This window comes from Chiloscyllium punctatum, chromosome 5, assembly GCF_047496795.1.
Source record: "Chiloscyllium punctatum isolate Juve2018m chromosome 5, sChiPun1.3, whole genome shotgun sequence".
Taxonomy (NCBI): domain Eukaryota; kingdom Metazoa; phylum Chordata; class Chondrichthyes; order Orectolobiformes; family Hemiscylliidae; genus Chiloscyllium; species Chiloscyllium punctatum.
The window spans coordinates 87,100,291-87,123,697 of record NC_092743.1 but is presented as its reverse complement, the minus strand read 5'-3'; the positions used below and the strand labels follow the sequence as shown (position 1 = coordinate 87,123,697).

General features: G+C 42.4%; 1 protein-coding gene across 10 annotated transcripts in view; it reads left to right on the top strand.

Annotated features, from left to right (window-relative positions):
- Positions 1-23,407, top strand: part of LOC140477201 (coiled-coil domain-containing protein 102A-like) — a 570,837-nt gene that overhangs the window by 139,207 nt on the left and 408,223 nt on the right. For all 10 annotated transcript variants that reach the window (XM_072570682.1, XM_072570683.1, XM_072570679.1 and 7 more), the window contains one exon: positions 3,850-4,073. In XM_072570682.1, the coding sequence (XP_072426783.1) occupies positions 3,850-4,073 (224 nt within the window). The remainder of the gene's footprint in view (positions 1-3,849; positions 4,074-23,407) is intronic.

The window sequence follows — 23,407 nt, the reverse complement described above, 5'->3', positions numbered from 1 at the left end:
GTAGGATAGAATGTGTGGGATGAGTGCATGATAGACTTAAAGAAAAAATACATTGAAAATCCTGTTTTCCTTTACTTCATTTGTTCATGGGATGTAGGTGTCACTGAGGTAAAAACAATGACTGCAGATGCTGGAAACCAGATTCTGGAATATTGGTGCCGGAAGAGCACAGCAGTTCAGGCGGCATCCAAGGAGCTTTGAAATTGACGTTTCGGGCAAAAGCCCTTAATCAGGAATAAAGGCAGTGAGTCTGAAGTGTGAAGAGATAAGCTAGAGGAGGGTGGGGGTGGGGAGAAAGTAGCATAGAGTACAATGGGTGAGTGGGGGAGGGGATGAAGGTGATAGGTCAGGGAGTGGATAGGTGGAAAAGGAGGTAGGCAGGTAGGACAAGTCCGGACAAGTCATGGGGACAGTGCTGAGCTGGAAGTTTAGAACTAGGGTGAGGTGGGAAGGGGAAAAGAGGAAACTGTTGAAGTCCACATTGATGCCCTGGGGTTGAAGTGTTCTGAGGCGGAAGATGAGGCGTTCTTCCTCCAGGCATCTGGTGGTGAGGGAGCGGCAGTGAATGAGGCTCAGGACCTCCATGTCCTCGGCAGAGTGGGAGGGGGAGTTGAAATGTTGGGCCACGGGGCGGTGTGGTTGATTGGTGCGGGTGTCCCAGAGATGTTCCTTAAAGCGCTCTCTGCTAGGAGGCGCCCAGTCTCCCCAATGTAGAGGAGACCGCATCGGGAGCAACAGATACAATAAATGATATTAGTGGATGTGCAAGTAAAACTTTGATGGATGTGGAAGGTTCCTTTAGGACCTTGGATAGAGGTGAGGGAGAAGGTGTCGGCGCAGGTTTTACAGTTCCTGCGGTGGCAGGGGGAAGTGCCAGGATGGGAGGGTGGATTGTAGGGGGGCGTGATCCTGACCAGGTAGTCACGGAGGGAACGGTCTTTGCGGAAGGCAGAAAGGGGTGGGGAGGGAAATATATCCCTGGTGGTGGGGTCCGTTTGGAGGTGGCGGAAATATCGGCGGATGATTTGGTTTATGCGAAGGTTAGTAAGGTGGAAGGTGAGCACCAGGGGCGTTCTGTCCTTGTTACGGTTGGAGGGGTGGGGTCTGAGGGCGGAGGTGCGGGATGTAGACGAGATGCGTTGGAGGGCATCTTTAACCACATGGGAAGGGAAAGTGCGGTTTCTAAAGAAGGAGCCCATCTGGTGTGTTCTGTGGTAGAACTGGTCCTCCTGGGAGCAGATCCAATGGAGGCGGAGGAATTGGAAATACGGGATGACATTTTTGCAAGAGGTATGGTGGGAAGAGGTGTAATCCTGGTAGCTGTGGGAGTCGGTGGGTTTGTCAAAAATGTCAGTGTCAAGTGGGTCATCATTAATGGAGATGGAGAGGTCCAGGAAGGGGAGGGAGGTGTCAGAGATGGTTCAGGTAAATTTAAGGTCAGGGTGGAATGTGTTGGTGAAGTTGATGAATTGCTCAACCTCCTCATGGGAGCACGAGGTGGCACCAATGCAGTCATCAATGTAGCGGAGGAAGAGGTGGGGAGTGGTGCCGGTGTAATTACGGAAGATCAACTGTTCTACATAGCCAACAAAGAGACAGGCATAGCTGGGGCCCATACGTGTGCCCATGGCTACCCCTTTGGTCTGGAGGAAGTGGGAGAATTCAAAGGAGAAATTGTTAAGGGTGATGACCAGTTCGGCCAAACGAATGAGAGTGTCGGTGGAAGGGTACTGTTGGGGACATCAGGAGAGGAAAAAACGGAGGGCTTGGAGGCCATGGTCAAGGCGGATGGAGGTGTAGAGGTATTGGATATCCATGGTGAAGATGAGGCATTGGGGGCCGGGGAAACGGAAGTCTTGGAGGAGGTGGAGGGCGTGGGTGAAAATATGTGGGGAGTTCCTGGACTAGGGGGGATAGGACAGTGTCGAGGTAGGTCGAGATGAGTTCAGTGGGGCAGGAGCATGCTGAGACAATGGGTCGGCCAGGGTGGTCAGGCTTGTGGATCTTGGGAAGGAGGTAGAACCGGGCAGTGTGGGGTTCCCGGACTATGAGGTTGGAAGCTGTGGGTGGGAGATCTCCTGAGGTGATGAGGTTCTGTATGGTCTGGGAGATAATGGTTTGGTGATAGGGGGTGGGGTCATGGTCGAGGGGGCAGTAGGAAGAGGTGTCCTCGAGCTGATGTTTGGCTTCAGCGGTGTAGAGGTCAGTGCGGCAGACTACCACTGTGCCCCCTTTATCTACTGGCTTGATGGTGAGGTTGGGATTGAAGCAGAGGGATTGGAGGGCTACGCATTGTGAGGGTGAGAGGTTGGAGTGGGGGAGGGAGGTAGGCAGGTTGAGGCAGTTAATGTCCCGACGGCAGTTGGAAATGAAGAGGTCGAGGGCAGGTAATAGGCCAGTGCGGGGTGTCCAGGTGGATGCAGTGTGTTGGAGGTGGGCGAAGGGGTCCTCGGAAGGTGGGTGGGAGTCTTGAATGTGAAATTAAGCTCTGAGGCGACAGAAGAATTGTTCGACGTCACGGCGTGTATTAAATTCATTGATGCATAGATGGAGGGGGATGAAGGTGAGTCCTTTGCTGAGGACTGATCGTTCGTCCTCGGTGAGGGGGAGGTCTGGGGGGATGGTGAAAACTCGGCAGGGCTGGGAGCTGGGATCCGGTTTGGGTGTAGAGCTGGGAGTGGGGCGGAACCTGTAACTGGAGTGGGTGTGATGGTGGGGGGATTGGGGGTGGAGTCATGAGCAGGGGTAGTGTTCCCCTGGGGGTTCTGGGGGGTGGGGATAGTGACAGTGGGGTCTGTGGGGGGCATGTCAGCAGAATGCTGGTGGGGGCAGAAGTGGTGGTGACCACGGCAGTTGGGGTGGCGGAAGTCACTGAGCATGTGGCATCAGCGATGATGTGAAGGGCGGAAGAACATTAATGTCCCTTAAAGAACATTAGTGATCCAGATGGGTTTTGATAATAATTGACAGTAGTTTTATGGTCACCATTAATGAGTCTAGCTTTCAATTTCAGAAGTTATGAGCTTAATTTAAATTCCCCCAGCTGGTACAGTGTGATTGGGATGATCATTTCCAAGTATTCTGGTACCTGGTATGGTCAGATGAAATGATACAGAACTTGCCAAATTTTGAATTTGATTTTTGTTGTAATTTCATATTCTACATTTCAGTGACTGCTGGACAAGCACATGGATGGCAGTAAATTGAGGGTTGGGTAGGTTAGGTTGATTTTAGATTAAGATAAATGCTCAGCATAACATCATGGACCCAAGGGCCTGTACTGTGTTATACTGTTCCATGTTCCATTAATGCATTGATCCAGTCAATAATTTTGTTAATACGGAAGAATTACAATATAAACATTAAGCAAGTGTTTAAAGATATGCAGGGCAAAAAGAAACACATGAGACTTAAGAAGGTTTTCCTAGAAATGTCACATTATTTGTGCAGTTAGCAAGTGTGGCATTCTGAGTTATACAATGTAAAAAGAAAAGGTCTTATTTTTTGTCATCTTTCTTGTTAGATTATCCTTTTCAAAATGGGCGTTATGCGAATAAATATTTCTCCATATTTCCTGCACTGACAATGCAATTGCAAAGGGCTGTCATAAACACTCTGTGGTCTATAACCTAGCTGACGGCTGCAATATTAAAGAGATTCCTCAGATGATATGACTCACACATGATGTACCTTATAAAGTCATTTCCTGATTCCAAATTCTTGGAAAACTTCTTTTCCAGTACTCAGAACATTTTCCAGTGAAACTATAGTATTTAAAAGTACAGATGTCTATTATTCATGTCACATATGTCTTTAATATTGAAAATATTTGATGTGGTCTATCCCCAGGGTTTTGATATAATTGAAACTATACTGAAAGAGAAACATCATGGAAGAGGACAAGGTCTGGAGTCTTCTGCCACCTTGAGTTTGTGTAACTCTACCACCTGTGCTGAAAAAGCTAAGCTCCTGTTGGAAGATGGCCTACAGCCCTTTGAGAGCGACTCCATGAAAGCCATAGCCCTGCAGTTTCGTTTGGATGAATCACAGAAAATACTTCAAAGGGAAAGAGAGTAGGTGAATGAATTAGTGATATCACTGTTATCTTCTGTGCTTTATGACTGTGTGGTAAGAGTTGAAATTTCAGGAAACTGCAGCTCACACAGTGGGACAAAATGTTGTAATTTCAATTGGGGAATGGCTTTGGTGGAATGGGGGGGGCGATACACCGTCAAGGCTAACCCACTACCTTCCCACACACACACACCATCCCTGTCTCAGTCCCCATAAAAGTGACCTTGTATCAGTTATTGGTGGTATGTCACAATTCAACCAGGGAGTCCAAGTTGCAGTGCACACTTTTCCATGCATGTTGTGGTCTGTGATGGTAGAGACTTTAAACATTCTTCCAGGAACAAAGTTACAGTGTAAGGATACAGGGTAGGCATTGCAAGGGGCTGGAAAATCAAACCCTGGCATTTTTGCTTGCAGGAGTCCAGGGGCTGGGGTGTGGAAGTTGGTGGGTGTTAGGTGGGATGGGGGTTGTGGGGGGGGTGAGTTGGGTAGGAGGGATTGGTGCTTTTCATTCAAAGGCCTGAACGAGGGAGCTGGACATGACAGGAGTGGCTGAGAGACATCTCCACCAATCCTTATTCATGAGTGTCCCCTTAATGAAGCTTCACTCTGCCACTCCCACTCTGGGATCCCATTCCTCCTGCCACCATTTCTCTGTTTGAGTGCATGGCGATCCTGAGTCTCAGATGGATGAAGTACCAGCCACAGGTTTTCATAGTGATGCTGCCGATCAAGAACAGGATGCTTGCCACTGACCTGGAGCTGCCAGCACTCAGGACCTGCCCTTCTTGAACTGTCCTGGAACTGTCCTTGAACCTGTGGGATGCCTGCTGCTGCCAGTTGAATGCTTAACCAGCTCTTAGAGACTGTGAGGCTCTTGCCAGCTCTTCAGCAAGTGAATGAGAGTTCTTTCACCAGAATTAAATACAGCTCATTATGTATTTTATTCCATAGAGAAATGTAGAAAAAAAGTATTAATATTAATGGATACTGTATCCACATATTGATATTATTACGCACAATCTTGATGCAAAACTACTCAACATTCTGTGGCAATTCAATGAGTTATTTAAGAATACAAACACGACATACGAATATAAATAGATCATACCTATTCACTTATGCTTGGAACTAAATTCAATCATCTCAAGCTTTCGTATTTTTGAGATTGAAATGAAATGTGTTTTTGTTTTCAGTTTTACTACATTAGAAATGTATTTTTTATCGCATTGCTACAAAATGACTTGTGCCCCTGTTAGGGTCCTGTGCAAGCATTCCATCAAGAAGAAAACAAATTTCACAAGAACAAATAACCGCACCTGTTAACAGTCCCTAGGGTTCTTCGGTCATCCCACTGTTAAATTTATATTTTACTGTCTGACAACTTAATTACCCCTTTTATTTAAAACCGGGCTGAAATTGACCGAAATCTACCCAGACACCACATGGCCTTTCGTTATAAATGTCAGAGAGCTTTCACAAACAGCTCATATGACATTTTAATAGGCATCTAAATGTCTTTTAATGGATTTCCTTATTGCGAATTGAAATGTTATGAAGTGTGTTATGGCATTACTTTAGCCTTTGCACAAATCCACCCATAAAGTTGCAGAGACTTTGATGAGTAGATCATATTTGCATTGCACAGATGATACATAAACGTCATTTTCAAATCCATTTTAACCTTTGTTCTTCCTGTTAGTTTTATCTGAAGGTGCCTCCTTCCAGTGTCTGTGTCAACAGTCAATATTCCATGTTAGCAGTTAGTAGTTTGTCATATTTTATTAGTGATTGGTAATAAAGATCACTGTTACCAGGGCTGGTTGCTTGACCAGGCTTCCAGAATCACTCCAAAGTGTTCCACTCTCCCCTCTACGTATTTAAGCCATAGCATTTGCAGGCATTTCAGGCTGTGTGTTTTGAATAATAAAACAGAACCCAATGACGATTGACACTTGAGTAATTCAGTTTGTCAAACAGAGTATTATACTGAATGATGTGAATTTTATCAAGGAGTCATGTGCGGTGAATTCTTAATTTTCCTCTCCAATGCTGGTCAGCTCAGAGGTGGGTGGGGAGGCAAAAAGTACATTGGCTTTCATTGCGATAGAATTTGAGTTTAGAAATAGGGATGTTTATTGCAGTTACACAGGGCTTTGGTTGACTAGCTTTGCTTTCAGTTGTGTACCAGTTGCTATGGAAGTTTCCCTTGAGTATATGGGAATCTAAATCAGTTGCATGTACCTCAAAGGCAGGTAAACAATTAATCTGATGATGGACCCGACAAGATTTGATTTGGTGGCTATCTGACAGTTTGCCACCAGTGCATTGCCCTATCCACCACTTGCGGAGGATGTCATTCGCAATGGATGGGATCTCTCCATGGCATGTCAAAAGCTCTCTGTTCTCAAGGGGTATCCATGGTCAAGAAAGACAATAGTGTAACAGACTAAACTAATGTAAACTGTAATGACTATAACAGTTTTGTTGTGGTGAAGAGCAGCCATTGTAGGATAGAATTATTCATTAAGCTGGAGCGTGATGTGGTCAAATCTGAAACCAGTGCCTTGAATATAAATAAATGATGCTACGTGGTTATGAGATGTGAATTGGAAAGTTTAGACTGGGAAACCTTACTAAAGGGGTTGACAGTGGACAATCAGTAGGTTCATATTTAAAGAACATGTGTTTGAATTACAACAACTATTCATTCCTGTTTGGTGCAAAAATAAAAAAAGCAAAGGTGGCTCAACAATTGGCTTATAAACTAAATTAGGGATAGTATTAGGTCCAAATAGCCACATACAATTGCCAGAAAAAGCAACAAGCCTGAAGACGAAGACCATTTTGGAAAAAAAATTGATCAAGGTGATAAGTTAGAGAATGAGAGTAAAATTATAAGGAACAAAGAAGCTTTTACACTCAATTTCTATAACTAAGGAAGAGAAAAGATTAATAAAAACAATGTATGCCCCTTATAATCAGAAGCTGGGGAAATTATAATGGAGAACAGAGCAATGGCAGATGAATTGAACATATACTTTTGTTCTGCCTTCACAAAAAAAGGCAAAAATAACCTCCCAGAAATGTTAGAGAACTAAGGGTCTAGCAAGAGAGTGGATTTAAAGGAAATCAGTACTAGTAAGAAAATAGTGATAGTGAAATTAATGGGGTTAAAGGCTGATAATTCAGCAGGGCAGAATAATCCAGATCCAGAATAGTAAATTGAAATATTGGATTCATTGGTGGTCATCCTACAAAGTTTTATAGACTTGTTCCTGTGGATTGGGCGGGGAGGGGGGGGGGGGTAACAAATATAACCCCACTAGTTAAAAGAGGAAGGAGACTGAAAACAGACAATTATAGACCAGTTAGTCTAATATCAGAAGTGGGCAAAACATCAGTTTTAAAAGACATAATAACAACATCTGGAAAACATTTAATGGGATTTGACAAAGCTGACCAGCATATTTTATGAAAGACAAATCATTTTGAACAAATCTACTGGAATTTTTCTTTGAAGATACAAGTGGTAGAATAGGTAAAGGATAATCAATGCATGTGGTGTTTTAAATTTTCAGAAGACATTTGGTAAGTTTCCTCACAACATTAGTGGGAAAAATTTGAAGCACATTGGATAGGGGATAATAGTACGGATTGAGAATTGTTTGACAGACAAGAAACAGAGGGGAAAACTTGGGTCTTTTTCCAGGTGGCAGGCAGTAACTAATGGGATGCTGCAAGGATCTGGGTTTCACTGCATACATGCAGAGAGATCCAAATGCAACCTTCCAAGTTTATGATGACACAAAACTGGTTGGGGTTGTGAGGATGGTGCAAGGGTGATTTATGCAAATTGGGTGAGTCAGCAAACACATGGCAAATGGAGTACAATTTAGCTGAATGTGAAGTTCAACATTTCAGTGTGAAAAATAGCTTGCAAGATTATGATTTAAATGGTAATATATTTCGAAGTCTGGAGTATGGTGAGATCTGAGTATCCTTGTACACTAGTCAATAAAAGTAGACAGGCAGATGCAGCAAAGAATTAGGAAGGCAAATGGTATATTGGCCTTCATTGTAAAATGATTTTGAGTTCAGAAGTAGAGATATTTTACTGCAGTTACACAGGGCTTTGGTGAGATCACACTTGGAGTGTTGGATGCAGTTTTAGCTTCCTATTAAGAAAGGATATAGTTACTTCAGGGAGACCAACAGATGTTCAACCAGGGATTGCAAGACTGTCATAGACTCATAGAGATGTACAGCATGGAAACAGACCCTTCGGTCCAACCTGTCCATGCCAAACAGATATCCCAACCCAATCTAGTCCCACCTGCCAGCACCTGACCCATCTTCTTCCAAACCCTTCCTATTCATATACCCGTCTAAATGCCTCTTAAATGTTGCAATTGTACCAGCCTCCACCACATCCTCTGGCAGCTCATTCCATACACGTACCACTCTCTGCGTGAAAAAGTTGCCCCTTAGGTCTCTTTTATATCTTTCCCCTCTCACCCTAAACCTATGCCTTTTAGTTCTGGACTCCCCCACACCAGGGAAAAGACTTTGTCTATCTATCCTGTCCATGCCCCTCATAATTTTCTAAACCTCTATAATGTCACCCCTCAGTCTCCAATGCTCCAGGGAAAACAACCCAGCCTGTTCAGTGTCTCCCTATAACTCAAATCCTCCAATCTTGGCAACATTCTTGTAAATCTTTTCTGAACCCTTTCAAGTTTCACAACATCTTTTCGATAGAAAGGAGAACAGAATTGCACGCAACATTCCAACAGTGGGCTAACCAATGTCCTGTACAGCCACAACATGACCTCCCAACTCCTGTACTGAGTACTCTGACCAATAAAGGAAACCATACCAAATGCCTTCTTCCCTATCCTATCTACTTCCACTTTCAAGGAGCTATGAACCGACACTCCAAGGTCTCTTTGTTCAGCAACACTCCCTAGGACCTTGCCATTAAGTGTATAAATCCTGCTCAGATTTGCTTTCCCAAAATGCAGCACCTCGCATTTATCTGAATTAAACTCCAACTGCCACTTCTCAGCCCATTGGCCCATCTGGTCAAGATCCTGTTGTAATCTGAGGTAACCCTCTTCGCTGTCCACTGCACCTCCAATTTTGATGTCATCTGCAAACTTACTAACTGTACCTCTTATGCTCACATCCAAATCATCCATGTAAATGACAAAAAAGTAGAGGACCCAGCACCGATCCCTGTGGCACTCCACTGGTCACAGGCCTCCAGTCTAAAAGACAACCCTCCACCACCACCCTCCATCTTCTACCTTTGAGCCAGTTGTATATCCAAATGGCTAATTCTCCCTGTATTCCATGAGATCTAACCTTGCTAACCGGTCTCCCATGGGGGAGCCTTGTCGAACGCCTTACTGAAGTCCATATAGATCACACCTACTGCTCTGCCCTCATCAATCTTGTTACTTCTTCAAAAAATTCAATCAAGTTTGTGAGACATGATTTCCCATGCACAAAGCCATGTTGACTATCCCTAATCAGTCCTTGCCTTTCCAAATACATGTACATCCTGTTCCTCAGGATTCCCTCCAACAACTTGCCCACCACTGAGGTCAGGCTCACCGGTCTATAGTTCCCTGGCTTGTCTTTACCGCCCTTCTTAAACAGTGGTACCACGTTTGCCAACCTCCAGTTTTCCGGCACCTCACCTGTGACTATCACCGATACAAATATCTCAGCAAGAGGCCCAGCAATCACTTCTCTAGCTTCCCACAGAATTCTCGGGTACACCTGATCAGGCCCTCAAGATGAGATTGGTTCAATTGGGCTTGTAGTCGCTATAGTCGATGGTGTGGTGCTGGAAAAGCACAGTAGGTCAGGCAGCATCCTTTCATCAGGACATCATAAGCCTTTCATCAGGATTGAGGCTTCTGGTCTGGGGAGCTGAGAGATAAATAGGAGGGGGGTGGGGCTGCGGGGAATGTAGCTGAGAATGCATTAGGTAGATGAAGCGGAGGGAAAAAGTGATAAGTCAGAGAGGAAGGTGAAGCAGATGGATGGGAAAGGCGATTCTCCTGCTTCTCGGATGTTGCCTGACCTGCTGTGCTTTTCCAGCACCACTCCAATCTTGACTTTGATCTCCAACATCTGCAGTCCTCATTTTCTCCTATTGTATTCACTGCAGTTTAGAAGGATGAGAGGGTATTTGATTGAAACATGTAAAATGTCAACAGAGCTGGACAGACTAAAGGCAAGGAGGATATTTTTCTTGTTTGGACAGTCTAAAAACATGGCACAGTCTCAGGATATGGAATAAATCATTTAGGACTGAGTTGAGGAGTCATAGAGACGTACAGCACTGAAACTTCGGCCCAACTTACCCGTGCCGACTACATATCCCAACCCAGTCCAGTCCCACTTGCCAGCATTATGCCTATTTCCTTCCAACTCATATACCCATCCTGATGCCTTTTAAATGTTGCAATTGTACTAGCCTCCACCACATATTTTGGAAGCTCATTCTATATATGCACCACCCTCTGCGTGAAAATATTGCCCCTTGGGTCTCTTTTATATTTTTCCCCTCTCACCCCAAACCTATGCCCTCTAGTTCTGGACTTCCCCACCCCAGGGAAAAGACTTTGTCTATTCATCTTATCCATGCCCATTATGAATTTATAAACCTTTTATACGGTCATCTCTCAGCCTCCGAAGCTACAGGGAAAACAGCTCCATCTGATTCAACCTTGCCCGAAAGCTCAAATCCTCCAACTCTGACAACATCCTTTATAAATTTTTTCTGAACCTTTTCAAGTTTCAAGCAAGGAGACCAGAATTGAACGCAGTATTCCAAAAGTGGCCTAACCAACATTCTGTACAGCTGCAACATGACCTCTCAACTCCTATACCCAATACTCTGATCAATAAAGGAAAACATACCAAACGCCTTCTTCACTATCCTATCTATCTGCGACTCCACTTTCAAGGAGCTATGAACCTGCACTCCAAGGACTTTACCATTAAGTGTATAAGTCCTGCTAAGATTTGCTTTCCCAAAATGCAGCACCTCGCATTTATCTGAATTAAACTCCATCTGCCACTCCTCAGCCCAATAGCCCATCTGATCAAGATCCTGTTGTAATCTGAGGTAACTTTCTTCGCTGTCCACTACACCTCCAATTTTGGTGTCATCTGCAAGCTTACTAACTATACCTCTTAAGCTCACATCCAAATCATTTATATAAATGATGAAAAGCAGTGGACCCAGTGCTGATCCTTGAGGCACTCCACTGGTCACAGGCCTCCAGTCTGAAAAATAACCCTCCATCACTACACTCTGTCTTCTACCTTTGAGCCAGTTCTATATCCAAATGGCTAGTTCTCCCTGTATTCCATGAGATCTAACCTTGCTAACCAATGTCCCATGGGGAGCCTTGTCAATGCCTTACTGAAATCCATATAGATCTTGTCATGATTTGGAGATGCCGGTGTTGTACTGGGGTGTATAAGGTTAAAAATCACGCAACACCAGGTTATAGTCCAACAGATTTAATTGGAAGTACACTAGCTTTCGGAGCGACGCTCCTTCATCAGGTGATTGTGGAGGGCTCGATCGTAGCACAGAATTTATAGCAAAAATTTGCAGTGTGATGTAACTGAAATTATACATTGAAAAATTGATTGTCTGTTAAGCCTTTCATCTGTTAGAATACAGTGATAGTTTCACTTCTTTCATGTGTAAATCACAAAACCCTTTTTTTAAAAGTTGCATTCTTGGGTTAGCTGTTAACAATGGTGATAGCTAGACAATATGTTGAAGGTGTTGGCCCCCTGTGTTCTCGGTCTATGACCTGATGTTTAGATTGATTCTAATCTAAAAAGTGAGATAACAGAGTTTTACATAAATTCATGCAGTTTTTGAGCTCAGGGTTCTACATGAATGTATGCAGTTTTTGAGCAAAGTGCAATGTAACTCTGCAAGTACAAATTCACCCCACAAAAAATATATGTGTGTTTGTGTTTTTGTTTGGTGGGATGAAATTGTTGATGTCACTGTGTAGTTTTATCAGTGACTCCTCACCATGGGTCCAGAGGAAGAAAATGTCATCAATGTACCTGGTGTACAATGTTGGTTGGAGATCCTGCATAGAGAAGAAATCTTGTTCCAACCTGTGCATAAAAATGTTGGCATATTGGAGTGCAAATTTGGTCCCCAAATTTATATAAAACTCTGTTATCTCACTTTTTAGATTAGAATCAATCTAAACATCAGGTCATAGACCGAGAACACAGGGGGCCAACACCTTCAACATATTGTCTAGCTATCACCATTGTTAACAGCTAACCCAAGAATGCAACTTTTAAAAAAAGGGTTTTGTGATTTACACATGAAAGAAATGAAACTATCACTGTATTCTAACAGATGAAAGGCTTAACAGACAATCAATTTTTCAATGTATAATTTCAGTTCCATCACACTGCAAATTTTTGCTATAAATTCTGTGCTACGATCGAGCCCTCCACAATCACCTGATGAAGGAGCAACGCTCCGAAAGCTAGTGTACTTCCAATTAAATCTGTTGGACTATAACCTGGTGTTGTGTGATTTTTAACTTCATAGATCATGTCCGCTGCTCTGCCCTCATCAATCTTCTTTGTTACTTCTTCAAAAAACTCAATCAAGTTTGTGAGACATGATTTCCCATGCACAAAGCCATGTTAACTATCCCTAATCAGTCCTTACCTTTCCACGTGCAAATCCTGTCCCTCAGGATTCCCTCCAACAACTTGCCCACCACTGATGTCAGGCTCACCCGTCTATAGTTTCCTGACCTGGCCTTACCACTTTTCTTAAATAGTGGCACCACGTTAGCCAACCGCCAGTCTTCCGGCACCTCACGTGACAATTGACAATACAAATATCTCAGCAAGAGGCCCAGCAATCACTTCCCTAGCTTCCCACAGACTTCTAGGGTACACCTGATCAGGTCCTGGGGACTTATCCAACTTTACGTGTTTCAAGACATCCAGCACTTCCTCCTCCGTAATATGGACATTTTTTGAGATGTAACCATCTATTTCCCTCCATTTTATATCTTCCATGTCCTCCTCCACAGTAATTACCAATGCAAAATACTTGGTTAGTATCTCCCCCATTTTTTGCGACTCCACACAAAGGCCACCTTGCTGATTTTTGAGGGGCCCTATTCTGTCCCTACTTACCCTTTTGTCCTTAATGTATTTGCAAAAACCCTTTGGATTCTTCTTAACTTTATTTGCCAAAGCTATGTGGGTGGCACGGTGGCACAGTAGTTAGCACTGCTGCCTCACAGCGCCAGAGACCCGGGTTCAATTCCCGCCTCAGGCGACTGACTGTGTGGAGTTTGCATGTTCTCCCCGTGTCTGCGTGGGTTTCCTCTCACAGTCCAAAGATGTGCAGGTCAGGTGAATTGGCCATGCTGAATTGCCTGTAGTGTTAGGTAAGGGGTAAATGTAGGGGTATGGGTCGGTGTGGACTTGTTGGGCCGAAGGGCCTGTTTCCACACTGTAATCTAATCTGTCTCATGTCTCCTTTTTGCCATCTTGATTTCCATCTTAAGTATACTCCTACTGCCTTTATACTCTTCTAATGGTTCATTTGACCTATCCTGTCTACACCTGACATATGCTTCCTTCTTTCTCTTAACCAAACCCTCAATTTCTTTAGTTGTCCAGCATCCGCTACACCTACCAGCCTTCCACCCTAACAGGAATATACTGTCTTTGGACTCTCGTTATCCCATTTCTGAAGGCTTCCCATTTCCCAGCTGTCCCTTTATCTGTGAACATCTGTCCCCAATCAGCTTTGAAAAGTTCTTGCCTAATACTGTCAAAATTAGCCTTCCTCCAATTTAGAATGCGGTCCATCCTTTTCCATCACTATTTTAAAACTAATAGTATTCTGGTCACCGGCCCCAAAGTGCTCCCCCACTGACACCTCAGTCACCTGCCCTTATTTCCCAAGAGTAGGTCAAGCTCTGCACCTTCTCTAGTACGTACATCGACATACTGAATAAGAAAATTTTTTTTGTACACATTTAACAAATTCTTCTCCATCTAAACTTTTAACACTATGGCAGTTCCAGTCTATGTTTGGAAAGTTAAAATCCCCTACTATAACCATCCTATAACTGAAATCTTACAAATTTGTTTCTCAATTTCCTGCTGACTGTTAGAGGGTTTATAATACAATCCCAATCAGGTGATCATCTCTTTCGTATTTCTCAGTTCCACCCAAATAACTTCTCTGATGTATTCCCAGGAATATCCTCCCTAAATATAGCTGTAATGTTATCCCTTATCAAAAATGCGACCCCCCCCCCCCCCCCTCCTCTCTTGCCTCCCTTTCTATCCTCCCTGTAGCATTTGTATCCTGGAGCATTAAGCTGCCAGTCCTGCCCATCCCTGAGCCACATTTCTGTAGTTGCTGTGATATCCTGTCCCATGTTCCTCTCCATGCCCTGAGTTCAGCTGCCTTCCTGGTGAGACCCCTTGTATTGAAATAAATGCAGTTTAATTTATCAGTCCTACCTTGTTCTTTGCTTTGTCCCTGCCTACCCTGACTGTCTGATTCACTTCTTTGCTCAACGGGTCTCAGATTGATCTCTTCCCTCACTATCTTCCCCACTCTACCCCCTCCCCCCACCTTACCAGTGTAAATCCTCTTGAGCAGCTCTAGCAAATCTCCTTGCCAGTATATTTGTCCCCTTTCAACTCTCTGGTTTCATTGTTAGGTTTCATTGGTAGAGGGATTGAGTTCAGGAGCCGCAATGTCATGCTGCAACTATACAAAATGCTAGTGCGGCCACGTTTGGAATATTGTGTACAGTTCTGGTCGCCATATTTCTGGTAGGATGTGGAAGCATTGGAAAAGGTACAGAGGAGATTTACCAGGATGTTGCCTGGTCTGGAGGGAAGGTCTTATGAGGAAAGGCTGAGAGACTTGGGTCTGTTCTCATTGGAAAGAAATAGGCTAAGAGGTGACACGCAAGATGATCAGAAGATTAGATAAGGTAGACAGTGAAAGTCTTTTTCCTAGGGTGATGGCATCAGCTTATACGAAGGGGTATAACTACAAATTGAGGGGTGATAGATTTAAGACAGATGTCAGAAGCAGGTTCTTTACTCAGAGAGTGGTAAGGGCGTGGAATGCCCTGTCTGCCAATGTAGTTAACTCAGCCACATTAGGGAGATTTAAACAATCCTTGGATAAGCACATGGATGATGATGGGATAGTATAGGGGGACGAGCTGAGAATAGTTCACAGGATGGCTCAACATCGAGGACCAAAGGGCTTATTCAGCATTGTATTGTTCTATGTTCTAGACTGTGAATTGTTGATAAATCACCCCAAAAATATGTTAAAAGATCTAAATTTATTGCATTCACTTCCTCATGAGGAAATCTTATGTCTTCAAAATGTCCCTTTTTCCCTTTGATCTGCAATAGATCAATGTATTATTCTGTCAGCATTAGCTGCAATCAAGCTTTGTCCTTTTCTCTTTGAATATAGCTACTGTTTTTTTTCATTGCTATAGAGAAGGCGTATTCACATAGACAAATAAATTTCAAAAAGGGATCTCCAATTAACTGAGAAAATCCTTAGAACATTATTCAATCATAAGTAAGTGGATAAGTTGTTATATACTTAGAGTTGCCAGCTTTTTAGAGACTGTATCTTCAGAAACTGGCAGCTCTTATGGGAATTATGGGTTAATGCTGACTGGATCTAGTGCCACACCTGAGAATATTCTGGAAGATAGCCTGTTGTGAAATGGTGGACTGAGTGAATCCTGTTGCTGGGGGATCCAAAGAAAGGGAGTTCATGGAACAGCTTGTGATGGAGCCCACAAGGCAGCAGGCTGTTCTGCCCTTAGTGCTATGTAATGAGCCAAACTTTATAAAAGATCTTAAAGTAAGGGACCACTTAGGCAGCAATCATAATATGGGGGCGAGGCAAATTAGACAGCCATGGCTGACAAAGGAAATCAGGAAATGTATCAAAGAAAAAGCAAGAGCCTATAAAGTGGCAAAGAGCACTGGGAATCAGAAGATTGGGAAGTCTACAAAAACAAACAGAGGGTAACAAAGAGAGAAATAAGGAAGGAGAGGATCAAATGTGAAGGTAGGCTAGCCAGTAATATTAGAAATGATAGTAAAAGTTTCTTTCTTTACATAAGAAACAAACGAGAGGCAAAAGTAGACATTGGGCCGCTCCAAATGGATGCTGGCAGGGTAGTGATGAGAAATAAGGAAATAGCTGAAGAACTTAATAAGTACTTTGCATCAGTCTTCGCAGTGGAAGACATGAGTAATATCCCAACAATTAAGGAGATTCGGAGGGGGTTGGGGAGCAGAGGAGTATGTATCCATTACAAAAGAGAAAGTGCTAGAAAAGCTGAAAGGTCTAAAAATTGATAAATCTCCTGGCCCCCATGGGCTAGATCCTAGAGTTCTGAGGGAGGTGGCTGAGGAAATAGCGAAGGAGTTTGTTGTGATCTTTGAGGTCACTGGAGTCAGGGAACGTCCCAAATGATTGGAAAATCGCTGTTGTAACCCCCTTGTTCAAGAAAGGATGAAGACAATATATGGAAAATTATAGGCCGATTAGCCTAACCTCAGTTGTTGGCAAAATTCTAGAATCCATCATTAAGGATGAGATTTCTAAATTCTTGTAAGTGCACAACGTAAGCAAATACGAGGTGTTGCACTTTGGGAAAAAGAATACAGGCATGGACTATTTTCTAAACGGGAAGAAAATTCACAAAGCCAAAGTACAAAGGGATCTGGGAGTCCTAGTCCAGGATTCTCTAAAGGTTAACTTGCAGGTTGAGTCCGTGATTAAGAAAGCGAATGTAATGTTCTCATTTATCTCAAGATGGTTGGAATATAAAAGCAGCAATGTGCTTCTGAGACTTTATAAAGCTCTAGTTGGGCCTCATTTAGAATACTGTGTCCAATTTTGTGCCGCACACCTCCGGAAGGACATACTGGCACTGGACCGTGTTCAGTGGAGATTCACACGGATAATTCCTGGAATGGTAGGCCTAACATATGATGAATGCTGAGGATCCTGGGATTGTATTCATTAGAGTTGAGAAGGTTGAGGGAGATCTAATAGAAACTTACAAGATAATGCATGGCTTAAAAAGGGTGGATGCTGGGAAGTTGTTTCTGTTAGATGGGGTGACTAGAACATATGGGCACAGCCTTAGAATTAGAGGGGGGGGGGGTCAATTTAGAATGGAAATGAGGAGACATTTCTCCAGCCAGAGAGTGGTGGGCCTGAGGAATTCATTGCCACAGAGTGCAGTGGAGGCCGGTACGTTAAATGTCTTCAAGGCAGAGATTGATATATTCTTGATTTTGCAACGAATTACTGGCTTCCGGGAGAGATCAGGTAAGTAGAGTTAAAATGCATATCAGCCATGATTAAATCACAGAGTGGACTCGATGGGCTGAATGGCTTTACTTCCACTCGTATGTCTTATGGTCCTATGGTCTTACGGACTTTGCATTCATGCCTATCATCTCACGTGAGATCTGTATCATCAGAGCTTTCAGTAAATCAATAAAAATTGATAAAATCAATAAAATCTCAAGATGTTTTATAATTGACCCTTAAGAATGAGGAATATTGGATGTTGTGGACCTACTGGTTAGTAATGAAATCAATATTTAAACATCTAGCCTATTACATCCTTATGGAAAGATATTGCTCTGGCAGATACTCGGCCACCACAAGAGTAATAAAACAAAGAACCGCAGATTCTGAAAATCTGAAATAGATATAGAAATTGCTGGAAAAACTGAGCAGCTCTGGAAGCATCTGTGGAGAGAGAAATAAAGTTATCATTTCAAATCCAGTGGCCCTTCATCAGAACAGGGAAATGACGTTCTCAAACAGGTCAGATCGGCACTTGCACAAGCTCAATTAACATGTTGAAAAATACAGATTCAAACTTCTGCCTGGTTTTTATTATTCCCCATTTGACAACTGCTACTTTTTTTTTGCCAGAAATGGCTGGGTTTTATGGACAGATAGTGAGTTTTAAATAAAATCTTCCTTTCTATTCTCACAACTTTTTGTTACATTGATTGTTTAATTTAATATTTCTCTTTTGTATAAAGAACAGAGATGTATTTTCCCTGCTATCTGTTTGTGTGTTCTGACTTTGTGAGGATGACAGCAACATTGTGGTAAAGTGAAAACAGAAATGGGGTTTGTCCGCACACTTCTAGACACGAGGGAATATTTTGCAATTGAGGCACACTTTTAAAAAAAAATGTAAATAGAGAGATGGATTCAAAGAATAAATAGTTTATTCAATTAGTGACAACTTCAGTCAAAACCATTGGAGATACCAGGTTAACAATATACTTGCTTTTGAGATGGTCTCCTAAAGTCCACAACTGGAGTTTGCAATATGAAATTCCTTTGTGTGGATTATCCATGGACCCGCCAGTGGTCAAGAAGTTATAGGCTGTTCTCTTTTCATTAAAAATCATTCCAGAAATCTTCTGAGGAAATTTTGCTGAAATATAACTTCTGCATCAATATTTTGATGAAACAAAGTTTTACTTGCCAAGAGCATAAATAGACGACTGAAGTTTTACTGCCCAGAGGCTTTTTCTTCGTTGCCTAGAGTTATGAGTGTTCATATTGTCAGTGGATGCTGCATTTTTTTATTATTCATTCTGGAGTTGTGAGTCACTGAATGGGTTGACATTTTTTGCCCATCCCTCATTGTCCTTAAGAAGGTGGCCATAAGCTGCCTTTTTGTACTACTGCAATTCATTTGGTGTTAAGTATACCCATAGTGCTAGGAAGGAAGTTCCAGGATTTTGACAGAGATACTGAGGTACAGTGATATGTTTTCAAGTCAAGATGATGGGTGGCTTAGTGGGAACTTGCAGGTGGTGATGTACCCATGTATTTGTAGTCCTTGTTCTTCTGGATTGTAGTGGTCATGGGTTTGGAAGATGTTGCCTAAGGAGTCTTAGTGAATCTTTGTCGTGCACCTTATCGACAGTACACCCTTTTGTTACTGAGTGTCAGTGATGAAGGGAGTCACTGTTGGTTGTTGATGTGCCAATTGAGAAGGTTGCTTTGTCTTGTTGGATTGTCTCAAGAATATTGGAACTGCACTTATCCGGGCAAATGATGAGTCTTTCACCACGCGCCTGACTTGTCGATAGTGCACAGACTTTGGAGAGACAGGAGGTTAGTTACTTGCTGCCGGATTTTGAGCCTCTGACCTGCACTTGTAGCTATTGTATTTCTATGGCTAGTCCAGTTAAGTTTTAAGTCAATGGCAACCCTCAAGTTGTTGATAATGGGGATTTTAGTGATGGTTGTGCCATCGAATGTAAGGGTAATGGCCAGTTCTCTTGTTAGAGATATTACTGGAGCCTCCTCTTTCAGTTAGTTGCTGAATTGTCTACCATCATTCACTACTGGAGTGGCAGAGCTTGAGTCTGATCTGTTGGTTATAGAATCATTTAGTTCCGTCTATCACTTGCTACTTATGTTTGGCATGCAAGAAATCCTATGTTACAGCTTCCCCAGGTTGACATTGCAATTTTAGGTATAGCTGGTGCTACTCCTGACATGCCCTACTACACTCTTCATTGAACCAGCATCGATCCCCAGGCTTGACAGTAATGGAAGATTAGGGTATTTGTCAACTAAAAAAAAATTACAGATTGTGTTGGAATTTTCTGCTCCTGCTGATGGCCCAAAGCACCTCATGGATGCACATTTTTGAGTTATTAAATCTATTGAAAGTCTATCCTACTTAGCATGAATGTGATGCTGCACAACAAAATGAAGGGTATTCTCAATGTGAAAATTATTTTTTTCACCACAAGGACTGTGCGGTGATAATTTTTACCAATACTGTCATGGATAGATGCATCTGCAACAAACAGATTGTTGAAGGTAGAGTCATGTTTGTTTTCCCTCTTGTTGGTTCCCTCACCACCTACCACAGACTCAGACTCCTTTAAGAGTCAGTCAGTTTGATCAGAAGTGGTGCTGCTTAACTTCTTGGTGCTGGAATTTGGAGTTCCCATGCAGGATGCATTCTGAACTCTTGCCTCCAAGTGGTGTTTAACATGGAGGTTAAACTGGAGGAGAATAGTATGTGGTAATGAGCAAGAGGGATCCTTGCTTGTATTTGACTTGATGCCATGAGACATCATGGGTTTCACAGGCAATGTTGAGGACTCCCAGGGCAATACCCACCCAACTATATACCAACTCTGCCACCTCTGCGGGGCCTGAGCTGCCAATGGGACAGAAAATGTCCAGCGATGCTGATGGTGCTGTTTATGTGTATGATAGAATTCATTGAAATTGACAAAAGGAGGCTGATGCTTGACACAGCTATTCCAATTTTGGCACTAGCCCCCGTACATTAAAAAGGAGGACTTTACAGGGTTGATACAGCTTTATTAGATGTTGTCATTTCTGATGCCTTACTCCATGTCAGATCATACATTTGGTTCCATTCCTTTGAGACTTATTAGTAGTTTGTTGCAACCGAATGGCTTGTTAGGCTCTTTCAGAGGACAACCATGAAAGAGTCAACCATGTTACTGTGGATCTGGAGTCACATGTAACCAGTCCAGATGAAGATGACAGGCTTCCTTCGCTGAATGACATTAGTGAGCCTTTTGGGGTTTGAAGACAATTTAGAGTAGTTACATGGTCATCAGTAGAATTTTAATTCTGGATTTTTAAATTCAAATTCCACCAGTTGTTATGTTAGGATTCAAACCTGGATCTCGAACAGTGCTTTCTCCAAGCTAACTGCTATTTCAAATCTGTACGTTTTGAAGAGGCAGCTGGATTCAGTATGTGGGAGTTTTGTGACTAAAACTACTGCAGAGGGACATCGAGACAAAAGCCTTCATGGCAGATTGCCAACTGGTGATGTCCCATTCCAGAAGTTAAGTTGAAATTCACGAAAGCGTCTTGTATGGTGGGTGTAACTTACAATTTTTATTGTGTAGGGATTTTTCATGGTGACATGTTACAACAGACCTGGCAGGTTCTAACATTTTTTAGCATTTCAGATTCATCAGGAGGTATGTGGGCATTAATAGTCTGGCTGATGTTGACTTCTGAGATTTTTACGAAGGTTATTGCTAAGTTTAGTCACATAATTATATCAGCCATCTTTATTGGGCCACATTTTTTTTAATATGTCCTAAATATATATAGATATATATTAAAATTGGTTTGCACTCAGTTTGTGACCTCACTGCAACTGACTGACATAATCCCAAAATAAAAGTTTGCTAGGCTTCATGTTCAGGCCATTGACTTTTGCCAACTTTTCAGCCCTTAAGTCAGTAAAATATTGTAATGTACAGTAGGAAAGGATAGAGAAAAAGAGGTGAAAATTCTTAGCTGAATAGACTTAGTTTAAAAATTATTTTGATTTTATTTCATTATCAATATTAAACTTGTTCTGAACTTTTTGTGCTCAGAAGTAGTCCTGTTAATAGCCTATTATGTAGACATGTGGATGCTCTCAGTTTGAAATGTAAAGATTGTGTCTTTTTATGTGTGTGACTTTTAAAATTGTAAGCTAAAATGGCAACTTTTTAAAGCCAATGTTCTAAATGATTGCTGCATGTTTTCAAAAGAAAGTAACCTGAAACTATTGGTAAGCATTGTGCAAATACCAGTTTGAATGAGGTGGCAGATGAAACAGAGCCAAGGGGTTGTGTAATGAAACAATTCTGGTTGGCAACAATAAGTTGATTGGTCTATGGACAGGTGACCAATTATCAATGACAAAGGCCTTTTGCCTGCCAACAACCATGTGATCGGTTCTCTGGTAACTGAACAAGATACAGAGAGAAGTGATTTGATCTCCACCAGCTTAGGAGCTGTCTCTGTTCTCTGTAGTCGGGACACAGTTTATCTTGCCTTTAGACTTGTAATTGATAAGGCAGAGGCCTTTTAGAAGTGAACTAACCACCTCATAAAGGAACAACACTGTGGATGCTGGGGATCTGAGAAAATGCCGAGAAGCTCACTTGTGGAGATAGAAACAGAAATAGTATTGTGAGTTTGGTATGACTCCTCTTCAGAACCTGTGTCTCTTGCAAACCAGTGGAAGTGTCCAGGGAAAGACAGCTGACAAGCAACTATCTGGCCAGCCGTATGAATCATAAGGACCATGTCAGCAACCTGTGATTAGGCACAACTGAATTATCTTCACAGCTTTCTTCCACCCATAACTTAGTTATGCCTGTCTGTTTGTCTGGGATTGTGTGTGCATATGTATGTGTGCACATGTGTATGGGGGAATTTCTAAGGAGATTGAGGAAATTTGTAAATATATTTGAAAATCATTGATTTCTGATTTCTGTGAATGGCACAAGGAATAGTAAACCTGATATCCAGTGCTTTACCCCAATGAATTGTGACAGAAAATAAAAACAGCAGGTATAAATATTGTGCAGAGAGAAACAAACTAATGCATTAGCTTCATAACGTTTCATCAGAATTAGAAAATGTTCGAAGTGTAATACTTTTAACAAGATAAAGAAACAAAATAGAAATCAAGTCAGAGAGGGAGAGAGTAGGTCCTTTTCAAGGTAGCCATCTTGATTAAATGTGGCAGTGAATTAAATTCTAATATTAAAGCAAAATACTGCAGATGCTATAAATTTGAAACATAAGCAGAAATTGTTCTAAGTTCTAACTAAAGACTTTAATCTAGATATTGAGTAAAAAAGTCATATGGTTAAAGATAGCTTTGAATGTTTTCGGGATGGTTTCTTAGAGCTGACCAAAGAACAGGCTCTCGTAAACCTGACTTTTGTGCAATGAGATCTCAGGGAAGACACTCCTTGGTGTCAACGGCTATAAAAGAATTAGAACAGAGAACATTGAAAAGTACAGCACAGTACAGGCCCTTCGGCCCACGATGTTTGTTCTGAGGATTATTCCTAATCTAAAAGAAAATAACCCAGACTATGCACCCCTCAATTCACTGCTCTCCATGTGCATGTCCAACAGTCGCTTAAATGTCCCTAATGACTCTGCTTCCACCACCACCACTGGCAACGCATTCCATGTATTCACAACTCTGCGTAAAGAACCTACCTCCTGACGTCTCCTCTATACCTTCCTCCTAACACCTTTAAAACTTTGACCCCTCATGGCAGTCAATCCTGCCTTGGGGAAAAGTCTCTGGCTATTGACTCTATCCATGCCTCTCATTACCTTGTACACCTCGATCAGGTCACCTCTTTTCCTCCTCCTCTCCAGACAGAA